Below are 27,789 nucleotides of genomic sequence, written 5' to 3'. Positions count from 1 at the left end.
GTTTACTCTGTCTATGGTGATTGAGAGTTTTGCTGGATATAGTAGTCTGGGTTGGCATCCATGGTCTCTTAGTGTCTGCATAACGTCTGTCCAGTACTTTCTGGCTTTCAGAGAAGTCAGGTGTTATTCTGATGGGTCTGCCTTTATATGTTACTTGGCCTTTTTCTTTTGCAGCTCTTAATATTTTTTTTTATTCTGTATGTTTAGTGGTTTGATTATTATGTGGTGAGGGGTATTTTTTTTTGATCCAGTGTATTTGGTGTTCTGTAAGCTTCTTGTACTTTCAAAGCCATTTCATTCTTTATGTTGGGAAAGTTTTCTTCTATAATTTTTTGGAATATATTTTCTGTGCTTTGAGTTGGTATTCTTCTTCTTCTATCCCTATTATTCTTAGGTTTGGTCTTTTCATGGTGTCCCAAATCCTAGATGATTTGTGTTATTACTTTTTTGGCTTTATTGTTTTCTTTGACTGATGAATCTATTTCCTCTATTGTATCTTCAACTCCAGAGACTCTCTCTTCCATCTCTTCCATCTGTTGGTTATGCTTGTATCTGTAGATCCTGCACGTTTACTCGATTTTCCATTTCCAGCCTTCCTTCAGTTTGTGTCTTCTTTATTGCCTCTGTTTCAGTTTTCAAATCTTGGACTTTCTGTTCATCTGTTTAATTGCTTTTTATGGACTTTCTTTAAGGGATTTATCGATTTCTTCCAATTTTTTTGTTTGTCTTTTCCTCGAATTCTTTTTTTAAATTGCTAATTATATGGACTAAGATCAGGCTTCTTTTTTAATTTAATTTAATTTTATTTTACAATACAATTCAGTTCTACATATCAGCCACGGATTCCTTTGTTCTCCCCCCTCCCTCCGCACTCCCCTTCCCCCCAGCCTACCCCCTATTCCCACCTCCTTAAGTGTAGTTTTTTTATTTCCTCTTTAAATGCTTCTATCATCTTCTTAAAGTCATTTTTAAGGTCTGTTTCTTCTGCTTCTTCTGCTTTGGGATGTTCAGGTCTTCCTGGTGTGGTACCATTAAGATCTCATGGTGCCATATTGGTCTTTATGCTTTTGACTGTATTTTTGCACTGGCATCTACTCATCTCTTCCTCCACTCCATGCAAGTGCTGTTTGTGTTTGAGGGAGCCTCTTTTGGTCTGACTGATACTCTTGGTCTAATGGGAGCTCTTGGTCTAACCCAGGCTCTTGGTCCAATCTGTGCTGATGGATTCTGTGTCTCAGGGAGCAGCTCTTAGTCCAATGGGCACCAGTGGGCTCTGTCTCAGGGAGCAGCTATTTCCAATTGGTGTGTGGTAGGACCTTTTTTCTGTTCCCAATTGGTGCAGGGTGGGCTTATGTCTCTGGTTTTCACTGGTGTCACAGGGGGCTGTTTTCTTGGTGAGGAGGCCTGGGAAGGGGCAGCTGCCTGGTCCCTGGGGCTCCAATGGCTTGGGGTAGGGGGAAGGCTATTTCATATTGGACTATAACATAGTGAAAGTCTTCATATTGTAATCATTCTTTTTCAGCATCTCAGCATTTCTGAATCATCCTAAGAAAGAATAAAGTGTGACAAGATACACCCTAAGCTAAACTGAGTAGATTGTGAAAGAATTATAAAGATTATATAAAAGGCAGGACATCATTGAGAAGCTGACAGAACAGGGAAAAGAACTGATTTTCACAGTATCTCATTCTTTACATTTGTGTTTTAGAAGAATGGAGATCTCAAAGAACCAGGTCTTTATTTTATTCATTCTTTGTAGTTTTTTTTCTGTTCTCATGATTTGTTTGTATTTTTTTGATTTCTGAACTGTGTTTATTTTTTGCCATTTAATATCTTTGGGTGTTAAAACTTATTTGTTTTTAGAGATTTTCATTCTTTTAAAATGTAGGTACTTAGTGCTGTGAATTTGAAAAAGTTGATAATTTCCTTCTTGATTTCTGTCTTGACTCATTTATTATTGTCATGAGTCTTTCAGTTTCCATGAGGTTTATCCTTTCTATTGTTGTTCATGTTCAGCTTTTATATATGGTGGTGAAATAGGATGGAACATAGTGTTATTTTTAATTTTCTTGTATCTCTTAAGACTTGCTTCATCCCAAGTGTGTTGGCAATTGTGGAGTAAGTTTCATGAGCTGCAGGGAAGAAATTGAATTCTTCTGTGTTTGGATTAAATGTTCTGTAAGTATATGTTAGGTCCATTTGACGTAAGATGATATTTAATGAAAGCATTTCTTGGTTTTATTTTTGTCTGGATGACCTGCCTATAGGCAAGAATGGAGTATTGAAACCACACACCATCACTGAGTAGGGCCAATATGTGATTTTCCTGTAGTGATGTTGCTTTTACAAACTTGGGTGTCCTTGTTTTCGGAGCATAAATGTTTAGAATTACATTGTCCTCTTGGTGGATTTTTCCTTTAATGGGTATGTAATGTTGTTTTCTATTCCTTGTGATTAATTTTCTTTCGAAGACTGTTATATTAGATATGAAAATAGCTATACATGCTTGTTTCAATAGTCTATTTACTTGGATTGTCTTTTTCCATTTTATATCTCTATTTATTGTCTATCTTTGATGGTAACATATGTTTTATGGATGTAGCAGAAGAATGGGTTCTGTTTTTTAATCCATTCTGTAAGTCTCTGTCTTCTTATTAGAGAACTGAGACCATTAATAAGGAGAGTTATCAATTAATAGTGTTTCCTGATTCCTGTAATTTTGTTTTTTGTTATGGGATTTTCTACTATTTTGATTTGATGTTCCAGGATTATTTATTCCTTGAGTTTTCTTAGATGTGGGTGATCTCTAGAGATTGATGTTTTCTTTCTAGTGCCTTATGTAGAACTGAATGGTACATTGATACTGCAGAATTTGGTTCTAACATGGAAAGTGTTTCTTTTTTCCATATATTGTGATTGATAGTTTTGCTTGGAATAGTAGCCTGAGCTGTCTTCTGTGGTCCCTTAAAGTTTGTAGAACATCTGTGTAAGCCATTCTGCTTTTCAGAGACCCCACTGAGTCAACTTTTATTCTCTTGGGTCTGGCTTTATATGTTATTCAGTTTTTATCACTTGCAACTTCTGTTTTGTTCTTATTCTGTGTGTTTTGTGCTTTTATTTTTGTATGTAGTAGAAGATTTTTCTTTGTTTTTTTCTGTTGATATTCTATATTATTCCTGTACCTTGATAAGCACCTCCTTTGGATCAGGGAACCATTTCTGTATAATTGATGAGAATATTTTCTGTGACTTTGACTTGCATTTCTTCTTCCTATATTGCTGTTATTGGTAGGTACATTCTTTTTTTTAAAATCATGTCTTGGATTTCCTCTATATTTTGTGTCTGGATTTTTTAGATTTAATATTTTTTTGTTGACTAAGATATTAGTTTTTTTAAATGTGTATTTTGATCCTGAGATCCTCTCTTCCACATGTTGGCAAGACTTACTTCTGAGGTTTTTCTTTGACTTTCTAAAATTTTCACTTTCAGAATTATGTCATTTTGGATTTTCTTTAGAGATCCTGTTATTGGAGGAAATATTAAGGCAACTCCACATAGTTAAAAGGGAGGTTTATTTTGGGGGTTAACTTACAAGTGAAGGAATAAGTTACAGGGCCCAGGAGAGGTGAAGTGCAGTCCAGTGCCATTCTCTGGAGAACTCTGCTCAGTCTACCTCCAGCGTCCAGGATCCAGGAACCAAGAGAGCCAGCACATCTGGATCTCAGGTCTTAAGGGCTCCCATCTTGGCCCTGCTTCATAAGTGTGACAGTTACTGGAAGCCTCAATGGAGGTAGTACTTCCAGGTCAAAGCTGGAACAGCTACCCATTGCATACTGTTGATACTTTTATATTTTGAAGTATCTTTGTTATTTAACTCCACTCATTGTGTTTTCACAGACTTAATTGATTTATTCATATTCTAATTAATGGCCTTGGACATACTTGCTATTTCTAAATCATTGTCTTGTGCATCAGTTATGTTGCATTTCTCATGACCTACCTTAGTAGATATACTTGTTGATAAACCCTCAGACAAATCAATTTAACAATCTGATATAAGATCCAAATTAATAAAATTACACATGAAAAAGGGAGGACCAAAGTATACAATATGGTAAATTACATAAAATGGACACAATAGCAAATCTGGAGTATCAAAAGGAAATACTGTGTTGCCCAGGCAATGTGCAGGGCCCACTCTCCTGAATGCTGCAGCCTGTGAGGGGTGGGGCCCAACGCTTCAACCCTATCCTCAGTGTTGTTGGTAGTAACAAGAGCCACAGACATCAACACAGAGCAAGGTAGCAGCAAGGCTATAGACCCAGACATGGTACTTGGCAGCCCCCCAGGCCCAGTTGACACTATGGCCCTGGGTGGCAGTGCAAGCTGCTCAGATCTGTGTGGCCCTGGTAGTAGTATGGTCCTCAAACACTAACTTATTTCTAGGTGGAGGCCAGACTCTGAGCATCTGTGTGGACCTTAAATGCAATATGGGTCAAGTATCTCAACACTGACACAGGCTGAAATAGGACCATGGACCCATACATGGTCTCTTGCAGCAGTTTGGGCCCAGATGTCGTCATGGCCCTAGCAGGCATCACAGGTCACACAGATCAGCATGGCCCCAGTGGCAGCATGGCACTCAAGTGTCAACATGTCCCCATGTGGCAGCCCAGATACTGGGCATCTGCTTGGTCTGCAAATGTAACAGGAACCATGGACATCAATGCAGACTCTGGCTGTGGTCAGGCCACAGATATGGCCCTTGGCCACAGTTCAGGTCCCGACATCACCATAAGTCCAGGTGGCAGCACAGGACACCTAGATCTATATGACCCCATGGTCACCTTATCCTCAAACACCAACACGGCTTAAAGTGTCAGGCAAGACTATGAGCCTCTGTGTGGCCCTCAGTGGCAACAGGAGCCAATGATACCAATGTAGAGCCTGGCTGCAGCAGAGCCATGGATGCAGACGTGACCCTCAGCAGCAGTCCAGGTTCAGACATCACCATGGACCCAGATGGCAGCATAGGCCTCTTAGATAGGCATGGTCCCTCAGACACTGACATGATCATAGGTGGTGACCCAGTCTCTGGGCATCTACAGGGCTCTTGATGGTAACAGAAGCCACAATATCAACACAGACCACCACAGCTTCGTCAGGGCCATAGATACAGACATGGCCCTTCACATCATCCCAGGCCTAGACATCACTGTGATTCCAAGTAGCAGGCAAGCCACTCACACCAGCCAGTTACTCACTACAATCAACTTCAGATACTCCTCTATCTCCAGCACATGAATATTTTTGCATCTTCTCTCACTCTCATTTTTTTTTCCAGCATAATGGTGCTCATCATTATTTCTGCTTGCCCAGGGCAAGTGTCTTGTGGTGGAGCTGTAGCTGTCCTCCTGGTGCTCAGGGCATATGACACTGGAGAACTAGTGGTTTATCCATGCCTGCTCAAGGCAAGCGTCCTGAGGCAGAGCTGTAACTATCTTCCTAATGCCTGGTACCTCATGGTGCTGGGTGGCTCTTGGTTTATCACTGCCAACAGAGCATCATATAAGCAACTTAAAGACGTGTAACACCTGAAATGGGCCACCACAGTAGAGAGGAGTCTGTTACAGAGTCACCACCATGTCACAGCTTCCAAAACAACACACTCTGCCACAAGCTCTGCTCCACAGCACACTGGAACCTCCCAAAATCTCTTGACTCTTCTTGAAAGACTCAGCTCTGAAGACCTGATAGCACAGACCATCCCCTCACACAGTCCACCCTATGTGCACAGAAAACGAACAACCCATATTTGTGTTTCATGTTCCTTCCTCTTACCCGTGCCCCTCCACCACTTTTTTTATTTTTATTTATTTGTTTATTTTTATTTATTTATGTGTTACTTTTTGTGAGGCAATGTCCTGGATATCCTTAGGTACACACATCCCGCCCCCAAGCCACAGGGATGCACCTGTTTCTGCCTCCCTAGGTCTGTCATGAAATGCAAGTGCACCTAAGGCAAGCATTCCACTCATGTTCTCCACACAGGGACCCTGTAGCTCCTCTGCTCTTCACAGTCTCTAGAACCCTGAGAGCTGCCATCTGGTGTCCAGTCTTGTAGCTTTTGGAAAACAACTGCTTTGCCTGAAACCAGTGCCTGGCAAAGAGTTCCCGTTTTCTTCCTAGAGTACTGGGGTGGAATGTGTGTGTGTGTGTGTGTGTGTGTGTGTGTGTGTGTGTGTGTGTGTGTGTGTTTGTGTGTGTGTGTGTTTGTGTGTGTGTGTGTGTGTGTGTGTGTGTTTGTGTGTCCCTGCCAGCCTCTCTGAAGCCTTGGTCTGGCTCCCTCCTCCTCCTCGACCTCCTCCTCGTCCTCCTCCTCTTCCTCCTACTCCTCCTTGTCCTCCCCAATCCCCATCGATGTCAATTTCCACACAGGCAGACTCTGCATGGTTTGTTTCTCATGGCACAGTGGGTCAACTTGGGCAGAGAAAGGCCACCCACTGGTTTCAGGCAAAGCAGCCTTAGGGTGGGGCTAATCTGCTTTAGGGTGGGGCTAACCTGCTTTAGGATGGGTTTTAGCAAAATCCATAGTCAGAGTCCTCAGGCAAGAAGTGGAGGGGTCCTGCCTGTGTCTTCCACGGAGAGGTTCTCCAAGGTCCCTTTGGCGAAGGTGGCGTGCTCTGGACCTGTGGAGATCTGGGCTGACCTTCCAGGGAGCAAGTTGGCTGCGGCCCCAGTCCCCAACCCCAACTCCTCCCCCTCCTCCACCCGGTGGGCCTTCAATCCCAGGCTGCTGAGCCAGGCGCCAGAGATCGGGTTAGTGGGCGGGGCCGCCCGCAAGTAGGCAAGCATAAAAGTCCCAGGGACCACGCCTGGAGGCACTCACTCCATGCTGGAGCTCTCCTCCTGAGCGGTCCTGCTTAGACTCGCCAGAGGCAGGAGTCCTGGCAAGGCTACCTTGGCCAGATGGAAGATCGCAGCACCAGCAGCAGCAGCAGCAGCAGCAGCAGCAATCTGGGGGACAGCACTGGGGCCCTGGCATCCAGGCGCCAAAGGACTGTTTGGAAAGCCGGGCAGCAGGACGCCCTGCTGGCAGCTTTCGCGGAGAACCCTTACCCAAGTTTCACGGCCAGGCAGGACCTGGCCAGGGAACTGGGGCTGCCTGAGTCCCGCATCCGCGTGTGGTTCCAGAACCGCCGAAATCGCACCAGGGAGGTGCGCGGCCTCCAAGGCCCCGAGGGGTCGGCGGGACCAAGCGGGCTAGCGTCCCCTCAGCAACGACCCAAAGGGCCTGGTGCCAGGGCACGAGGTGGAAGAAGCAGACCCGCGGAGCGACGCACCAGGCGTCGCACTCGACTCAGCCCGGCACAGTTGAGGATCCTGCTCCAGGCATATGAGGACAAAGCAAGCCCGAAATATGGTGCCAGGGTGAAGCTCGCCCAAGAGACCGGTTTGCCTGAGGACACCATCTCCATCTGGTTCCAATACCGGAGAGCGCGCCACCCTGGCGGTGGCAGGGGCAGAGTTCGAGGTCAAGACTCCCTGGCTTCGCCGCCACCGCCACAGACGCCGCAGCTGCAGCCGCCGCCACAGCCATCGCCTTCTCCTGCGCCCAATGCCGAGCCTGAAGGACCACCTTGCAGCCCCAGGGAGACGGAGCAGCGTGCCCAAGACGGCCTGTTGCCAGAGGCTTCTGCACTAGGCGTGGGCGTCCAGACTTGGAGTCTGCCCTCCCCACCGGCCTCCTTCCCAGTGTCCTCGCCTGCAGCTGCACAGCCCTCGGGACCATGCCACCATGACGACCGGGAACCCCACCCCGTGGCAATGGACACCTTCACTGTGGACGATGTCGAGCTCATGCTTGACCAACTGCTGCCGCAACTCCAGGCTGACCAGCAGGCCCAGGACACTCTGGATCCCCACGTCCCGTGGGAGGACATTAACCCAACCCTTGAGCTACCTCTGGACCAAGAAGAATACCGGACCCTCCTGCTGGATCTGTTCGCAAACACAGCAAGGCTTCCTTGAACCTCGTGCCCCATTCCTATCATCACTGGACCTGCGTTCAAGTTGACTTCACCAAGCACCTACTACCTGTATTCCCCAGTGGCGGGCCACGGCCGAGAGCCTGGCAGGAGGAGCGGACAGCACCCAAGCCCAAAAAAGGCCTTCTAAGGCCTCCATGGAACTCAGTACAGAGGAGTCTGTTACACAGTCACCACCATGTCACAGCTTCCAAAACAACACACTCTGCCACAAGCTCTGCTCCACAGCACACTGGAACCTCCCAAAATCTTTTGACTCTTCTTGAAAGACTCAGCTCTGAAGACCTGATAGCACAGACCATCCCCTCACACAGTCCACCCTATGTGCACAGAAAACGAACAACCCATATTTGTGTTTCATGTTCCTTCCTCTTACCCGTGCCCCTCCACCACTTTTTTGTTTTTATTGATTTATTGATTGATTTACTGATTTTTATTTATGTATTACTTTTTGTGAGGCAATGTCCTGGAAATCCTTAGGTACACCCATCCCGCCCCCAAACCACAGGGATGCACCTGCTTCTGCCTCCCTAGGTCTGTCATGAAATGCAAGTGCACCTAAGGCAAGCATTCCACTCATGTTCTCCACACACGGACCCCATAGCTCCTCTGCTCTTCACAGTCTCTAGAACCCTGATAGCTGCCATCTGGTGGCCAGTCTTGTAGCTTTTGGAAAACAACTGCTTTGCCTGAAACCAGTGCCTGGCAAAGAGTTCCCGTTTTCTTCCTAGAGTACTGGGGTGGAATGTGTGTGTGTGTGTGTGTGTGTATGTGTGTGTGTTTGTGTGTGTGTGTGTGTGTGTGTGTTTGTGTGTGTGTGTGTGTGTTTGTGTGTGTTTGTGTGTCCCTGCCAACCTCTCTGAAGCCTTGGTCTGGCTCCCTCCTCCTCCTCGTCCTCCTCCTCCTCGTCCTCCTCCTCTTCCTCCTACTCCTCCTTGTCCTCCCCAATCCCCATCGATGTCAATTTCCACACAGGCAGACTCTACATGGTTTGTTTCTCATGGCACAGTGGGTCAACTTGGGCAGAGAAAGGCCACCCACTGGTTTCAGGCAAAGCAGCCTTAGGGTAGGGCTAATCTGCTTTAGGGTGGGGCTAACCTGCTTTAGGATGTGTTTTAGCAAAATCCATAGTCAGAGTCCTCAGGCAAGAAGTGGAGGGGTCCTGCCTGTGTCTTCCACGGAGAGGTTCTCCAAGGTCCCTTTGGCGAAGGTGGCGTGCTCTGGACCTGTGGAGATCTGGGCTGACCTTCCAGGGAGCAAGCGGGCTGAGGCCCCAGTCCCCAACCCCAACTCCTCCCCCTCCTCCACCCGGTGGGCCTTCAATCCCAGGCTGCTGAGCCAGGCGCCAGAGATCGGGTTAGTGGGCGGGGCCGCCCGCAAGTAGGCAAGCATAAAAGTCCCAGGGACCCAGCCTGGAGGCACTCACTCCATGCTGGAGCTCTCCTCCTGAGCGGTCCTGCTTAGACTCGCCAGAGGCAGGAGTCCTGGCAAGGCTACCTTGGCCAGATGGAAGATCGCAGCACCAGTAGCACCAGCAGCAGCAGCAGCAGCAGCAGCAGCAGCAGCAATCTGGGGGACAGCACTGGGGCCCTGGCATCCAGGCGCCAAAGGACTGTTTGGAAAGCCGGACAGCAGGACGCCCTGCTGGCAGCTTTCGCGGAGAACCCTTACCCAAGTTTCACGGCCAGGCAGGACCTGGCCAGGGAACTGGGGCTGCCTGAGTCCCGCATCCGCGTGTGGTTCCAGAACCGCCGAAATCGCACCAGGGAGGTGCGCGGCCTCCAAGGCCCCGAGGGGTCGGCGGGACCAAGCGGGCTAGCGTCCCCTCAGCAACGACCCAAAGGGCCTGGTGCCAGGGCACGAGGTGGAAGAAGCAGACCCGCGGAGCGACGCACCAGGCGTCGCACTCGACTCAGCCCGGCACAGTTGAGGATCCTGCTCCAGGCATATGAGGACAAAGCAAGCCCGAAATATGGTGCCAGGGTGAAGCTCGCCCAAGAGACCGGTTTGCCTGAGGACACCATCTCCATCTGGTTCCAATACCGGAGAGCGCGCCACCCTGGCGGTGGCAGGGGCAGAGTTCGAGGTCAAGACTCCCTGGCTTCGCCGCCACCGCCACAGACGCCGCAGCCGCAGCCGCCGCCGCAGCCATCGCCTTCTCCTGCACCCAATGCCGAGCCTGAAGGACCACCTTGCAGCCCCAGGGAGACGGAGCAGCGTGCCCAAGACGGCCTGTTGCCAGCGGCTTCTGCACTAGGCGTGGGCGTCCAGACTTGGAGTCTGCCCTCCCCACTGGCCTCCTTCCCAGTGTCCTCGCCTGCAGCTGCACAGCCCTCGGGACCATGCCACCACGACGACCGGGAACCCCACCCCGTGGCAATGGACACCTTCACTGTGGACGATGTCGAGCTCATGCTTGACCAACTGCTGCCCCAACTCCAGGCTGACCAGCAGGCCCAGGACACTCTGGATCCCCACGTCCCGTGGGAGGACATTAACCCAACCCTTGAGCTACCTCTGGACCAAGAAGAATACCGGACCCTCCTGCTGGATCTGTTCGCAAACACAGCAAGGCTTCCTTGAACCTCGTGCCCCATTCCTATCATCACTGGACCTGCGTTCAAGTTGACTTCACCAAGCACCTACTACCTGTGTTCCCCAGTGGCGGGCCACGGCCGAGAGCCTGGCAGGAGGAGCGGACAGCACCCAAGCCCAAAAAAGGCCTTCTAAGGCCTCCATGGAACTCAGTACAGAGGAGTCTGTTACACAGTCACCACCATGTCACAGCTTCCAAAACAACACACTCTGCCACAAGCTCTGCTCCACAGCACACTGGAACCTCCCAAAATCTCTTGACTCTTCTTGAAAGACTCAGCTCTGAAGACCTGATAGCACAGACCATCCCCACACACAGTCCACCCTATGTGCACAGAAAACGAACAACCGATATTTGTGTTTCATGTTCCTTCCTCTTACCCGTGCACCTCCACCACTTTTTTGTTTTTATTGATTTATTGATTGATTTATTCATTTTTATTTATGTATTACTTTTTGTGAGGCAATGTCCTGGAAATCCTTAGGTACACCCATCCCGCCCCCAAACCACAGGGATGCACCTGCTTCTGCCTCCCTAGGTCTGTCATGAAATGCAAGTGCACCTAAGGCAAGCATTCCACTCATGTTCTCCACACACGGACCCCATAGCTCCTCTGCTCTTCACAGTCTCTAGAACCCTGATAGCTGCCATCTGGTGGCCAGTCTTGTAGCTTTTGGAAAACAACTGCTTTGCCTGAAACCAGTGCCTGGCAAAGAGTTCCCGTTTTCTTCCTAGAGTACTGGGGTGGAATGTGTGTGTGTGTGTGTGTGTGTGTGTGTGTGTGTGTGTGTGTGTGTGTGTGTGTATGTGTGTGTGTTTGTGTGTGTGTGTGTTTGTGTGTGTGTGTGTGTGTTTGTGTGTCCCTGCCAGCCTCTCTGAAGCCTTGTTCTGGCTCCCTCCTCCTCCTCGTCCTCCTCCTCCTCGTCCTCCTTTTCTTCCTCCTACTCCTCCTTGTCCTCCCCAATCCCCATCGATGTCAATTTCCACACAGGCAGACTCTGCATGGTTTGTTTCTCATGGCACAGTGGGTCAACTTGGGCAGAGAAAGGCCACCCACTGGTTTCAGGCAAAGCAGCCTTAGGGTGGGGCTAATGTGCTTTAGGGTGGGGCTAACCTGCTTTAGGATGGGTTTTAGCAAAATCCATAGTCAGAGTCCTCAGGCAAGAAGTGGAGGGGTCCTGCCTGTGTCTTCCACGGAGAGGTTCTCCAAGGTCCCTTTGGCGAAGGTGGCGTGCTCTGGACCTGTGGAGATCTGGGCTGACCTTCCAGGGAGCAAGCGGGCTGAGGCCCCGGTCCCCAACCCCAACTCCTCCCCCTCCTCCACCCGGTGGGCCTTCAATCCCAGGCTGCTGAGCCAGGCGCCAGAGATCGGGTTAGTGGGCGGGGCCGCCCGCAAGTAGGCAAGCATAAAAGTCCCAGGGACCAAGCCTGGAGGCACTCACTCCATGCTGGAGCTCTCCTCCTGAGCGGTCCTGCTTAGACTCGCCAGAGGCAGGAGTCCTGGCAAGGCTACCTTGGCCAGATGGAAGATCGCAGCAGCAGCAGCAGCAGCAGCAGAAGCAGCAGCAGCAGCAGCAGCAGGAGCAATCTGGGGGACAGCACTGGGGCCCTGGCATCCAGGCGCCAAAGGACTGTTTGGAAAGCCGGGCAGCAGGACGCCCTGCTGGCAGCTTTCGCGGAGAACCCTTACCCAAGTTTCACGGCCAGGCAGGACCTGGCCAGGGAACTGGGGCTGCCTGAGTCCCGCATCCGTGTGTGGTTCCAGAACCGCCGAAATCGCACCAGGGAGGTGCGCGGCCTCCAAGGCCCCGAGGGGTCGGCGGGACCAAGCGGGCTAGCGTCCCCTCAGCAACGACCCAAACGGCCTGGTGCCAGGGCACGAGGTGGAAGAAGCAGACCCGTGGAGCGACGCACCAGGCGTCGCACTCGACTCAGCCTGGCACAGTTGAGGATCCTGCTCCAGGCATATGAGGACAAAGCAAGCCCGAAATATGGTGTCAGGGTGAAACTCGCCCAAGAGACCGGTTTGCCTGAGGACACCATCTCCATCTGGTTCCAAAACCGGAGAGCGCGCCACCCTGGCGGTGGCAGGGGCAGAGTTTGAGGTCAAGACTCCCTGGCTTCGCCTGACCGCCACAGATGCCACAGCCGCCGCCGCCGCCGCAGCCATCGCCTTCTCCTGCGCCCAATGCCGAGCCTGAAGGACCACCTTGCAGCCCCAGGGAGACGGAGCAGCGTGCCCAAGACGGCCTGTTGCCAGCGGCTTCTGCACTAGGCGTGGGCGTCCAGACTTGGAGTCTGCCCTCCCCACTGGCCTCCTTCCCAGTGTCCTCGCCTGCAGCTGCACAGCCCTCGGGACCATGCCACCACGACGACCGGGAACCACATCCCGTGGCAATGGACACCTTCACTGTGGACGATGTCGAGCTCATGCTTGACCAACTGCTGCCCCAACTCCAGGCTGACCAGCAGGCCCAGGACACTCTGGATCCCCACGTCCCGTGGGAGGACATTAACCCAACACTTGAGCTACCTCTGGACCAAGAAGAATACCGGACCCTCCTGCTGGATCTGTTCGCAAACACAGCAAGGCTTCCTTGAACCTCGTGCCCCATTCCTATCATCACTGGACCTGCGTTCAAGTTGACTTCACCAAGCACCTACTACCTGTGTTCCCCAGTGGCGGGCCACGGCCGAGAGCCTGGCAGGAGGAGCGGACAGCACCCAAGCCCAAAAAAGGCCTTCTAAGGCCTCCATGGAACTCAGTACAGAGGAGTCTGTTACACAGTCACCACCATGTCACAGCTTCCAAAACAACACACTCTGCCACAAGCTCTGCTCCACAGCACTCTGGAACCTCCCAAAATCTCTTGACTCAGCTCTGAAGACCTGATACCACAGACCATCCCCTCACACAGTACACCCTATGTGCACAGAAAACGAACAACCCATATTTGTGTTTCATGTTCCTTCCTCTTACCCATGCCCCTCCACCACTTTTTTGTTTTTATTTATTATTTATTTTTATTTATTTATGTATTACTTTTTGTGAGGCAGTGTCCTGGATATCCTTAGGTACACCCATCCTGCCCCCAAACCACAGGGATGCACCTGCTTCTGCCTCCCTAGGTCTGCCATGAAATGCAAGTGCACCTAAGGCAAGCATTCCACTCATGTTATCCACACACGGACCCGGAAGCTCCTGTGATATTCTAGCTCTGCTAAAAATCCTTCTTCAGAGGGGACTGAGCAAAACTCAGCTGTAGTGGTTTTCCAGAATTGGAGCTAAAATTGTATATTCTGCGGGAGACCATCCCCCACCATAGCAGGAATACCTTGACTTTCCCAAAGAATCAGGATAACCTTCCCTCCTGAAGCAGTTCCAGGCCTGACTCTCCTGGGAAGTCAGATAATTTTCTCTTTCAGCGTTGGGCTTCTTCTTTGGAGTTGTAGCCATCAGAACTCTGCCTAACAGCTCCAGGTGTCTGGGACACCTTCAGTGCAGAGGTTTTATTTTGATTACCTCAAGGCGTTTGGGATACCTTGCCCTCCAGGGCTGAACTGTCTGTCTCCTTGCAGTTCCAGACATCAGAGATGTGCTAAGCAGCCCAAGATGTTTCCTGACTACTCAGGTATTCAGGACAAGAAACCCACAGAGTTGCAAAACTCACTTTTTGCAACCTATTTACCTATAGAAGGTAGGCATTTTATTCTGCGATGATATGTATTGTCAAGCTGTGCTCTTGTCCCCAAGGAAAGAAAGAATTCTACTTTACAAATAACCTTTCAAAATTAATTATCATTAGGGTTTTCTGCTAAGGCTTAGGCAGTGTTCAAAACAATCATTGATAGATCAATACAGTGTCCATTTATAGCAGTGTATTCAGAAACAGAAAAGTACTACAACATATTTATATCTTGTTGTTTATGATTTTGAAGCAGAAACATTGAAGAGAAGCACATTGTTTCTCCTCAAAACAATAATGAAGGGGCCATTTTCCTCTGAAATCATCCTGTTTTGAATGGGTAGAGTCATTTTCAGATAAAAGTGGCAGATTCATTCAAGTTCCATGATAAGAATAATCCATTTAAAATGTATACAGACTCTATTCCTCTTTATAAAACTATATGAGATGTGGTTTAAAGAGCTACTTAGAGCATTCATAAAATGCAGTTATAGAGCATGTCTGCCAATGAAGATGCTTTTGTAAGATCCATCTTTCATCCATCATCAATATTCTGTTTAATAACTATATATTTACTTAGTGTTCAAGGAAGGCTTATATGACCATGACAATAGCTGTGAACCTTAATTTGAACACCAAGCTATAATCTTAAATCTGGATCTTAACCCTAACACTTGACACATTGAGGAAAACATAGAGATTATGAGTAAATTTTCTCCTTATGAATGAAATTTTTTGCTATAAACTCATTGTATAGTCTCATATTTAAAACACCTTGCTTTTACTTTTCCAAAGAATTTATTCTCATCTTCTATTATACACTCTGCTTCATTTCTCTCCACATAATTCCTGTAAATAAAATTCTTCTTAATGGTTATCACCATTTTATTCTTATTTCCTAATATTTCTGAGCTGCTTAAATGTAACACATAAGGTTTATAAGGTTTATGATATGCATATCTATATCTGTCTGTCTATCTGTCTGTCTATCTATCTATCTATCTATCTATCTATCTATCTATCTATCCACCTATCCACGCATCTTCCTGTCTATCTATCATCTATCCATTTATCTATCTATCCTATCTATCTTTCATCTACCTATCGCCATATACAGTACTTTGATGTAGTCATTTAATGAAAATAAATATCCTTTTAATAGTTAATATTTTGCCTAATGGAGTATTTAAATACTAATATTGCTGATTTAAAAGAATATCTGTTACATAATTTAGATAAGAATTCTTTCTAATAAGTTTATATGGAAATGTAACACCTACCTTTCATTCTCTATGTTTTTCTCTTTTATTATTTATGGCTAAGAGAAGACCTACGTTTTTGGTGTGACATATACAGAAATATTCCCTTATAGAATTTATCTGAAAGATATTGTATGAAGTCAGGATTTATAAAATTAATATTCAAATAATAATATGAAGTTTTGGATCATTCATCAAGTAAAAAGCACAACTCTGAACTCTTGGATATTTTATGTAAATCCACAAATTTAAAATAACTTACAACATTACCAAAAGCAAGTATATATGGAACTGAGAATCCATCCCACTCGGACACCTTCATCAGGTGAGGGGCCTTGGCTTCCACCCTGTTCCAGAACCTCTAGAATCAGGTATAAGACCCTGCTGTCCCTTGCTTAGAGTCAATTAAGTTACTCATGAATTCATCCTGGTCCATGGACTTCTTCACCAACACATTGCCCCAGAAGTTGACACTACAACCCCTGCCAGCACAGTTTTCTCTACCAAATGAGGAATCCCAGCTGCACAGGTTTCAGCTGCCGAGGCTGTCTAAAAACCTCCTCATTTGGCCTACATACTTGACCCAGAAATCTCTCTCAGCGTGCAGTCATCTGTGCTTCATGTAGGAATCCCTAGAGTACTGGCAATACTACCAGGAGCCAGGCAGCATGAACTCCTACACCAAGTGTAGGACCCTGTTGTCTCCAGGTTAGGCCCACCTATGACACTTTGGAGGCTCTAAGACCAGGTGACAGACTCTGTCCCCTGATTAGTCCTCTTCACTTTGCCTGGGACCATTGCTCCAGGTGACCAACTGGCACCCACTAGGCTTATCTACATTGGCACCAAAGAAAACTTAATTGGAGTCATGCTAAAAGTGAAAGACACAATAAGATAAATATAAATCTAGGGATGGTGAGGGCATACCACACAACATTACAAAAGCTATATACAACAAACCAGTCACCAACATGTTAGTAAATGGAATCAAAAATCAAATTATTCCAGTTGTGATGAGAAAAAGAAAGGGGTATTTACTTCATGTCAGTTTTCAATAATGAGCTGAAGCCCTGGCTAGTGCAATAAGACAAGAAGGAAATTGAAGGATAAAATTGCAAAGGATAGCATAATGTCTTTATTTACAGATGATATGATTTTATCACCAGAAAAATGGTAATTACTCTACCAAAAATATTAGTGATGATAAACACTTCATCAGATTAGCAGATGGCATACTAAACACACAAGACAATAGCTACCTAATATACTAATGGCAAACACACTGGAAAAGAAACCAAGAAAAAATCCATTCATAAACACTAGATAATAGATTCAATCTAAATATCCATCAGCTAATGAACAGATGAGGTGAATATGTTGTGCATATACATTGGAATATTACTCAGCTCTAATGAAAGTGGAATAATGGCAATAGCAAGTAAATAGATAGCACTTGTTAAAAAATGGTACTTACTGACGCCAACTAGGCTCAGAAAAACAATTACCATATAGTCTCCTCATCAGTAGATTCTAACTTGGATTTTTTGTAGATTTAAGTTGGATTACATGTAGAAGACACAGTTAGAAATGAAACATTGTGGACAGAACCATTGGGGAAGGAGACAGTAAAATAAAAACAAAATAGGGGAAGACTCTGGGATGAAGGGTCCTAACAAGGAGCACTGAGGAGATGAGGGCAGGATGCTTAAGAAACCTAAACGGCTATGAAACGCTACACAGAAATCAATGACCTTACAATCTGAGCATATATAATTGGAGGGGCAGTTGGACACAGAAATTAAAGTAACCCTGCAAGAATACTCTTGGGTGAAGGTATAAGTGTTGATGAGGGTAAGAGGACAAGTGAGAGTGGGAGAGGGTAAGACAGGGGTTAGCCCCAACTAGGACATATGAGAATGCCTTGTGGAACCCACAGTTTGTAACTTAGTCTGAAATATGTCTTGAAATGGGCTTGCCCAAAAGTCCCTGGAAAGTGTTGATAACATTTCTTCCACAAGATGAAGACTTTTGGTAAAACTCTAAGAAATAAGGACAGGATAACTCCCTATAAGTTATGTGTCAATGAGGCTCCAGAGGCAACCAAAAACAACAAAGACATCCAAAACAGCTATTGCTTCTGATTGCTCCCCTCCCCCACATAGTTAAATGGTGAGAACTTACTGCTGTTTTTACAACAGACTTTGGGATTGACTGCCCAATTCTCTGAAAACAGGCAACCGTCTCCTTACCAGCCTGCTTTCATAGTGATAGAGGCTGCCATGCAGACTGCTGGAGCTCACAAACTACAACTCTAACCTGCCAGGAAAATTATCTCCACTAGTGCTGTAGTGGCATGATGTGAGACCTGGCCTAGCACAGTGAAGGACTTAATGTCTCATAATGCAAATGGTGTAAAAAGCTTGTTTATGTAAACTGAAGGTTGGTGCGTGAAAATATATTGGCACGTTGTTTACATTTATATCCATAGGTTTGGCTACTCACAATTTTGATCAGAGAAGACTCTTTTTTGTAGTGGGTAATGGTTAACACAGAGACGCATAACTACTTAAAATGATAAGTTACTATGAGTGCTCATCTGCAGAGGGGTCATTGGTATTGAGCCTCTGCTCATGCAAGCTCAAGAAACATGGATGGAAAAAATATAAGAGTCTGAATCTGGAGAGAAGTATTGTGATATGTTCTTTGGGGGACATGACATAGCTGAAGAAACTGGATTTCTTACACTAGACTTGCACCAGATCTTGCCATTGAAAGTTTCAATGTGAATGGGAATGGACTTCCCAAGGCCTCAGCACTAGCTGAGGAGCAACTGGCAACTGATGGCTATGACAGGAGGGAACTAATTTATCTCTGAGGTTGTGGCTGGTAGCAAGTTGCTCATGTCCCAGTAGATGGCTTCATAAACATTCTCACATGGTCAGCACTAATTGGACCTAGCGGGCTATTAATAGATTTTAAAAGTGACATTAAATTCTTGGAAGTCATGGTGATGAGTACCAAGACATGAGGGAGGTAGACAAAATATATTTTCAAAACTAAATAAAATATTTTATGTTAGTATGAACACTTCAAAGAATAAATAAAATATTATTTTCAAAAGGGTGAGTAATGTCAGTGATCAATGGTAAACAGAATGTTAACTTTTATCAAGATTGCATGTAGAACATTATTATGAAAACAGCACACAATATCTAATTGAAATTTAAATTTTACTTACCAATAGCCACTTAATTTTTCCACCATGATGCTGTTTTTGCTTTCCTTCTGAAGTCTGGTTTTGGCCTTCAAACACAGATTCTGTTGACAAGTCTATGTATTTTACTAACTTTACCACAGTTAACATGTAGATAAAAAGCTATTTGTTGTTATAGTGATAAAGAATGTTGAAAACTATAGATGAGATAATATTTATTTCCCAGGTAATAATTTCAATTAAGTGAAAACTATAACTGAAGTGTTTACTTGTTATAAACCTGCTTCTAACTAGATTTTCTGTAGAGTCAACTTCTGGGGAAATGTGTTGGTGAAGAAGTCCATGGACCAGGATGAATTCATGAGTAAGTTAATTGATCATAAGCAAGGGACAGCAGGGTCTTATACCTTACTCTAGAGGTTCTGGAACAGGGTGAAAGCCAAGGCCCCTCACCTGATAAAGATATCCAAATGGAATTGGTTCTCAGTTCCATACATACTTGCTTTTTTATTTCCAGCTTTGTGGCTGTTATTTTTTTCCTTTTTTATTAAGAACTTTTTATTCACTTTACATACCAACCCCAGATCCCCATCTCTTCCCTCTTACCAGACCCCCAGCCTACCCCTCAACCCACCTCTCATGTCCACATTTTCCAAGTCAGTGTATCCCGTAGGGAATCAGCAGAGCCTGGCACACTCAGCTGAGGCAGGTCCAAGCCCCTCTCCCCTGCACCAAGGCCTGCATGGTGTCACACCCTAGGCACTGGACTCCAAAAGGCCCACTCATGTACCAGGGATGGATCCCAATCTCCCTGCCTGGGGCCCCCCCAAACAATTCAAGATAAACAACTGTCTCCCATATCTAAAGGGCCTAGTCCAGTCCTATGGGAGCTCCACAGCTATTAGTCCAAAGTTCATGGGTTTCTACTGGTGTGGATGCTCATTTCTGCACGTTTTCCCATCATGATCTCAACATCTCTGCCCACAGAATCCCTCCTCTCTCCCATCAATTGGATTCCAGCAGCTCAGCCTCATGCCGTCCCATGGATCTCTGTCTGCATCTGCTTCCATCAGTCATTGGATGAGGGATCTATGATAACTGTTAATGTATTCAGCCATCTGATCACCAGAGTAGTCCAGTTCAGGCAAGCCCTTGTCTATTGCCAGACTAATGTCTTCATTTGTCATGATCTCTTTCCTTGCTCTCCCACTCTGTGCCTGTTCCAGCTCAAACCTCCAATTTCCTTATGTTCTCAACCCCCTTTATTTGCCATCCATTACCCTCCCCACCCCCAGTTTGCTCATGTAGATCTCATCTATTTCTCATTTGCAGGGCAATCTATGTGTCCTTCTTAGAGTCCTCCTTGTTAGCTAGCTTCTGGAGCTGTGAGTTGTAGTTTGGATATCCTTTGCCTTACATCTAATATCCATTTATGAGTGAGTACATACTATGTTTGTCCTTCTGAGTCTGGGTTAACTCACTCCGGATGATATTTTCTAGTTCCATCCATTTGCCTGAAAATTTCATGATATCATTGTTTTTTTACTGCTGAGTTGTACTCTATTGAGTATATGTACCACATTTTATTTATTCATTCTTTGTTTGAGGGGCCTCTAGGTTGTTTCCAGGTACTGGCTTTTATGAATAATGCTGTTATGAACATAGTTGAGCATGTGTCCTTGTGGTATGATTGAGCATTCCTTGGGTATATGGCCAAGGGTGGTATAGCTGTGTCTTGAAGAAGATTGATTTCCAATTTTCTGAGAAACCACCATACTGATTTCCAAAGTGGCTGTTCAAGTATGCATTCCCACCAACAGTGGAGGAGTGTTCCCCTTGTTCCACATCCTCTCCAATATAAGCTGTCTTCAGTGTTTTTGATCTTAGCCATTCTGACAGGTGTAAGGTGGTATCTCAGAGTCATTTTGATTTGCATTTACCTGATGGCTAAGGATGTTGAGCAATTTCTTAAATGTCTTTCAGTAATTTGAGATTCTTCTGTTGAGAATTCCCTGTTTAGCTCTATAGATCATTTTTTAATTGGACTATTAGGTATTTTGATGTCTAGTTTCTTGAGTTCTTTATATATTCTGGACATCAGCCCTCTGTCAGATGTGAGGTTGGTGAAGATCGTTTTCCATTCGGTGGACTGTCATTTTATCTTATTGACCATGTCTTTTGCCCTACAAAAGCTTCTCAGTTTCTAGAGGTCTCATTTATTAATTGTTGTTCTCAGAGTTTGTGCTACTGGTGTTACATTTAGGATGTGATCTCTGGTGCCAATGCATTCAAGACTGCTTCTTACTTTCTCTTCTATCAGGTTCAGTGTAACTGGATTTATGTTGAGGTCTTTGATCCACTTGGACTTGAGTTTTGTGCATTGTGACAGATAGGGAGCCATTTGCAATTTTCTACATGTTGACATCCAGTTATGACAGCACCATTTATTGAAGATGCTTTCTTTTTTTCTATTGTACTATTTTGGCTTCTTTGTCAAAAATCAGGTGTTCATAGGTGTGTGGATTAATGTCAGGGTCTTCAATTCAATTCCATTGGTCCACATGTTGGTTTTTATGCCAGTACCAGGCTGCTTTTATTACTATAGCTCTATAGTAGGGCTTGAAGTCAGGGATCGTGATGCCTCCAGAGGTTGCTTTATTATACAGGATTCTTTTAGCTATCCTGGGTTTTTTGTTTTTCCATATGAAGTTGAGTATTGATCTTTCCAAGTCTGTGAATAATTGTGTTGGGATTTTGATGTGGATTGCATTGAATTTGTATATTGCTTTTGGTAAGGTTGCCATTTTTACTATGTTAACCCTACTTATCCATGTGCATGGGAGAGCTCTCCATTTTCTGATATCTTCTTCAATTTCTTTCTTCAGAGACTTAAAGTTCTTAGCATACAGTTCCTTCAATTGCTTAGTTAGAGTTACCCCAAGGTATTTTATATTATTTGTGGCTATTGTAAAGGATGATGTTCCTCTGGTTTCTTTCTCAGCCCATTTAACATTTGAAAATAAATTCTGGAAAACTGAATCCAAGAACACATCAAAAAATATATCCACAATGACCAAGTAGGCTTCATCCCAGGGATGCAAGGGTGGTTCAATATATGAAAATCTGTCAATGTAATACACCATATAAACAAACTCAAAGAAAAAACCCATGATCATCTCATTAGATGCTGAAAAACCCTTTGACAAAATCGAGGATCCCTTCATGATAAAGGTCCTAGAGAGAGCAGGAATACTAGGAACATACCTAAACTTAATAAAGGCAATTTACAACAAGCTAACAGCCAATATCAAATTACATGGAGAGAAACTCAAAGAGAGTCCACTAAAATCAGAAACAAAACAAGGCTGCCCACTCACTCCATATTTATTCAATGTAGTATTTGAAGTTCTAGCTAGAGCAATAAGACAACAAAAGGAGATCAAGTGGATACAAATTGGAAAGGGAGAAGTCAAACTTTCCCTATTTGCAAACGATATGGTAGTATATATAGGTGGCCCCAAAAATTCTACCAGGGAACTCATACAGCTCAGAAACTCCTTCAGTAAGGTGGCAGGATACAGGACTAACTAAAAAAAATCAGTAGCCCTCCTATATACAAATGATAAAAGGGCTGAGAAAGAAATTAGAGAAACCTCATTCTTTCTCCATTTCTTTTTCAAATTCATTCCCAGTTCTTTGTGGTCTGCTGATAGATCTATACCAATTATTGTAAAATTTATTTTATAACAACATGGTACTTTACAATATGTATAAATAATTTAAAATTAAATGCTTTTAAAAGTGTTATTTTCCAATTAACAATTTCAACTAAACATGTAGAGTCACTATATATTTATCTTCTTAGAAAAACTTGTAGAAACATCCATACTTTACTTGTATAGAACCTATATGTTACCAGGTTCAAAACATATAAGACTTTGAATAATTTGTCTAGAAATTCATGAACTTCATGCATGCATTCAGGATCCACATTTGAATATATTATGGAGAGGAGCATATTCATCCTTTGCACTATTATCTGCCTAATTTTGGTAACCTTTAGGGAAGTCACTAATAATTTGAGAAACATTATTCTCAGTACATCACACATATATCTGTGAACATTCTTCTTATTACATTTGTAAAATTATCATCTCCCATTCTAACAAATTGACTTTTTATAGCTCATCCTAGCTTTAGAAGCCATTCTTGAGCATATGCCTACTTCTATATAAAACAGGTATCTTTTTCTTTGGTGTTTCTCTGTGACATTATTACCTTTTAAATTCTTCCTTATTATTACTTGACCTCAATTCATTTCTTTACAGGTGTATCCATTTTTCTGTTTGAAAAAGTGAAATATATTTTTGTATCATCCTTAAAACACCAGTTCCCATTTGTTATTTCTACTAATTAGCTTCTGTATTCCTGATAGGTCCTGTGATTGTGTTTTAGAAGGAATAAATAAGGCATGCAAACAATCAAGGCTCAGAGAACATTGTGGTATATGGGGTGGAAAGAATACAAAAGCCAGAGGAGTTTACTACAGAGATTTTGTCTCCTGGTAATGACAGACACTGTGTCCATTGAAACTTAGCAACAAGGACAAAAAGAGTTGATATGCCAAAGTGGATTGTAAAAGCCCATGAGGCCTTAATCCTACTCAAAGAACTATGGAAAAGTAAGAAATGCTGAGAGGGGGAGAAATAGTCCTCTCTAGGGAAGAGTACAGGAATTTGTTATGTTACCAAATGGTCATCATTGAAAAAATATATATGAGAATTATTATACAGACTGAGAAGTTAGTATTTAGGCTTATATGTGCATTACATATCTGAAGATAAGACCAATTAATGGACAGTGAAGGTATGAAGTTGCAAGAAAAAAAGGAGGGATATATAGGCAGGTTTAAGGCAAGAAAGGGAGTGGAGATCCAAGGCAGTTATGATCTCAAAAATATAAGAACAATGGTGAAAAAATTCATGCTAGATATGACTTTCTTACTGTCATCCTTATTCTGACACAATGAGAATGAGTTTATACAAATAAATTGCAGACAAATAAAAAGATGTAAGAGCAAACAGGAAGTGGGTATGGGAAGGGACTAGAATTGCAAAGTAGACCCCACTGTTGAATGGTTAATTCTGCTTCTTTGGAAGATTATAGACTTATAAATGAATATGACTGATTGTCATAGTACACAATTTAGAATGCACTATAAATGGAGATGACAGATATATTGTCTTCACTAAACCTCAATGAAAACTTCATTTTCTCTGTTTGAGATGTGGCATGTCACTGGATGTCTAGGCTAGAGCAGAATCATTGAGCTCAAACACCATATTTGCTTCAGCCTTTCAATAAGTTTTGAGTTTAAGTCTGCATTCTGAGTCACAGGTCAACATAAATCACATTCAACAAGTCACTATCAGAGAGATTCTATAAGTCAAATCTTGTTCCAAAGGCACCTTGGAAATGTTCAGGAAATGGAACTGGAGGTAAAAACATCCAAGGTAAGCTCGCATTTACAAATACTTTATATTTACTTCTACTGCGTTTGTTTGGAAAAAAGGATGTTCTCAAGAAAATTATGATTCTCATGTGATATCCTACCAATATCACTGTGGAAAAATGTCTAGCAGTGGGAAGATTGTGAGTATGTGAAATGATTTAAAGTGCTTTAGTCAGAGGTTATTACTCACCAATTTTCTCTGCTTCAAATATTGTTTGTTCTGATCCTGGGCATTCTATTAAGGAGAATTATCCATGTGCTGAATGAATTTTGATAGGATATATCTAATCAGTGTTTTGTTCTGCAATCAATATGTAATTCTCAAATATAAAAGTTAAAAGGCAATTACCTCTGGGTGTGCACATTTCACAGCCCACACGAAAAGGGAAAAGGTATATAAATAATCCTATGAATAAAGAGGACTACAGAACTACATTTTTTAAAGGCTGTGGATGCAAACAAACTTTTATTATCTTCTTGCAAAATAACCATTTGTTAGTTTACTGGTGAGGACAGAAGACTAATAAAATGCCCTGAAGGGAAGTTAAGAACATATGCAGCACTAATGGTGTGATTACTATTTCACTCATGGTTATGCTCCAAATGTCACGTATGTGTATCCTTTCGTGATTTGGTTACAACATGAATGTATTTGCTGATGGCAAATGTTTTCTAATGAAAGTGGTGGATAAAGAACCTGCAACATCAGTGTCCTGCACAACTTCCTAGAAATGTAGAACCCCAGAACTTGAACATGGGAACATGTACTATTACAGGGTCTCAAACAAGTGGTTTATCAAATATTGTGAGGTTCTGGTCAGTATGATGTCTACATCAAGATTCTCTAACTTCAGTTGCCTTTTCCCAAATAATCCTGTAGTTCCCTCTGTCTAATCACATAATTAAAAGGACTTTATGATTGCTCAATTCAATAAATGATCCTTTGTAGTATAAGGCTATTTCATGTATGTAACATGAATCTTAAAAGGTCTTATTAATTAAAAAAAAAAACCTGGAGCCAGATATTGTGGTGAAAGCTGAAAGATCAGAGAAAAAGAACAAGCCAGCCATGTTCTTACCTCTATGAAATCCTCAACCTCAAGAGAGCAAGCTCTTCTCTCCAACCCACCTTATCACTTCCTCTCTCTTCCCAGTTCTATCACTTCCTGTCTGTCTGTATAGACCTCCAGACCTCTATAGTTAACTAGTGGCTAGCTTCTCCTTCTGAATTTCAGGCAAGCTTTATTTGTTAGAGCAGAAATAAAATACCACCACATTTCTCCTTTTTTGTCTAAAATAATAAAAGAAGATTATAACATATATACTGTGGGAGCCCGTTTTCAGGTTCCTCGTGGCTTTACCCAGCAGGTCCCCATAGAGGAGGATAATTAGGACCACGGGCCTGAGTGCAGGTGTCTGAGATAGTCTGCACTGAGATAGGCTGTGCTGGGGGAGGAGGTCTTTTGCTCCACCCCTTGGCATCTCTATAAATACCCTGAGGCAGAGACAGTCAGGACCTGTTGGAAAAGGTTCCAGGCCCTCTTGAGGCTATTCTTTATTTTCTATCTGTTTATCTCCACAATATAAATCCTTCTATCTAATATTTCCTGCTGCTCACACTCAAAACTTTGGGGATCTGTGGGGTTGGTGGGTAAATGCCCCACACGATACCATAGCCCTCCTTTTCCTACTCAGCAGACCAGAGGTTCCCTCTCAGGTACCAACTGGCACCTTGACTTTACCCACATGCCCACAGTCAAACAAGTTAGGTAACTCCTAGTCTCGGTGGTCACCTTCTCAAGGTGGGTGGATAACTTCTGCACCACCAACAGAAGGGCTTAGATGGTCTCTGAACTCCTTCTCTAGGAGATCATTCTCTGATTTAGAATCCCCACCTCCCTCTAGTAAGACAATGATCCTGATTTTACCTCCCAGACTTCCCAAATCAAATCTAAAACCCCCAGCATTCCTTGGCATTTTCATATCCCATAACATCCCCAGTAAGTAACTGCTCATTAAAGAACACCCTTGTCACTTCACTAACAAAAAATATTCACTAACAAAAAATATTGAGGGGTCTAGCCCCTTATAGTCTTTTCGCAGAGTTCCAAAAGAGACACTACCAGTGGTGAAGAAATTAATATTTGGAATCTTGAGTGTACCTAAGTACACAGAGGTCTTTAGTCTCTGCACTTTGTTCTAAGTCAAAATCTATCTACACAGCTTCAATTCTGTTCTCATACTTAGTTCCTATCTGTCTCTTCTCCTGCTCTCTCATTGTTCTAAGTTCTTTCCATCTTCCTCCTCCTCTAAGTCCAAGTCTCCCAGTGCTATGAGGTACCAGTATAATATATACTTAGAAGCAGTGATACTTTTTACAATGCAATTTGAGGCACTCAGGGTCACAAGGAGAGGTGATAAGAACAACACAAGGAGCAGTGATTGTCAGCTTCATTTACAACCCCAAAGGGGAGTGATTAAAGGAGCTGGGGTCAACTAAGGGCTAAAATTGATTAATAGATCCAAAAAATGAAATTTATGTGCTTAAACTATATTCTTAGAAGTGGTTAGGTAAAATGTTAGAAGTTTTATGTCACTATAAGTCATGAGTAAAATAAAACTGCCTTTTCCCCCCTTGGAGCTGTATCTGTCTCAGCCTATCTTGGCTGTGCCATTTTTCTGGCAAGGATGGGGAAGTATACTTGGTAGCTGGATAGCCTGTGTCACAGCTTGATATACTTGGTGTGCAAAAGCCCTTTTATTCTGAGTTAATTTTTAAAGGGAGACTTGGGCTATGGGAGAAAGGAGGGTTTAAGCTTAATTTGCACAAGAAACAAAGCTTTGTACCTAACATCTGCCTGGTCTTGGCGGCTGTCTCAGTAATATATTTACCTTGTCTCAGGAAACTAGCAGGTGATCTGAATGCTTATCTATCTATAGTTTGTCCTTGGATGTTTGAGGAGTATCTCAGATAAAATATTGTTGTTTGGAGATGGCCCTGGCTGGATACTTGCTAATGGAGATAATTAGAGAAAGGCCCCCAGTTGGGAGATGTTATCCAAATACCCCAAATTGTATAAGGAAAAATTGTGCTCAATGAATGATCAATCAAATAGGAAAGCTAAAATAGCACACAAGAAATTCTTTGTAGGTGACAGCTAGCATATTCAAAAGACAATATTATCAACACTCCTTGAGTCTTGGCTTTATCCTCTGGAAGAGCCTCTTCTAGATATTAGCTTTTGCCATTGTCAGCTGAATTCCTACTTCGACTTCCTATGGCTAACAGCACTTCACCTTGATTGGGTAAAGATTCAGCCTTTGGCTCTTCTCAGGCTATAGGCTCTACCCAAGTGACCTCTTTCCTTCTTACCTTCTCAATACCCCATCTTCATACACATCAACCCGAAGAGGATCCTGCTCCTTTAAGTTTTCAAAAACACCAAAATCAACTCTCCACGGTTCCAGAAAAAT

General features: G+C 44.0%; 1 protein-coding gene across 1 annotated transcript in view; it reads left to right on the top strand.

Annotated features, from left to right (window-relative positions):
• Positions 1-7,050: 7,050 nt before the first annotated feature.
• The window catches only part of LOC131918755 (zinc fingers and homeoboxes protein 3-like), a gene marked incomplete at its 5' end in the record, with an annotated part of 38,640 nt that continues 17,901 nt past the window's right edge, over positions 7,051-27,789 (top strand). The window contains 3 exons of the mRNA XM_059272958.1: positions 7,051-7,497; positions 9,651-10,097; positions 12,230-12,712. Of these exons, the coding sequence (XP_059128941.1) occupies positions 7,051-7,497; positions 9,651-10,097; positions 12,230-12,712 (1,377 nt within the window). The remainder of the gene's footprint in view (positions 7,498-9,650; positions 10,098-12,229; positions 12,713-27,789) is intronic.

The sequence above is a fragment of the Peromyscus eremicus genome, chromosome 8b (genome assembly GCF_949786415.1).
Source record: "Peromyscus eremicus chromosome 8b, PerEre_H2_v1, whole genome shotgun sequence".
Taxonomy (NCBI): domain Eukaryota; kingdom Metazoa; phylum Chordata; class Mammalia; order Rodentia; family Cricetidae; genus Peromyscus; species Peromyscus eremicus.
Note: the sequence above shows the minus strand (reverse complement) of the source record. Positions and strands in the feature narration are given on the sequence as shown.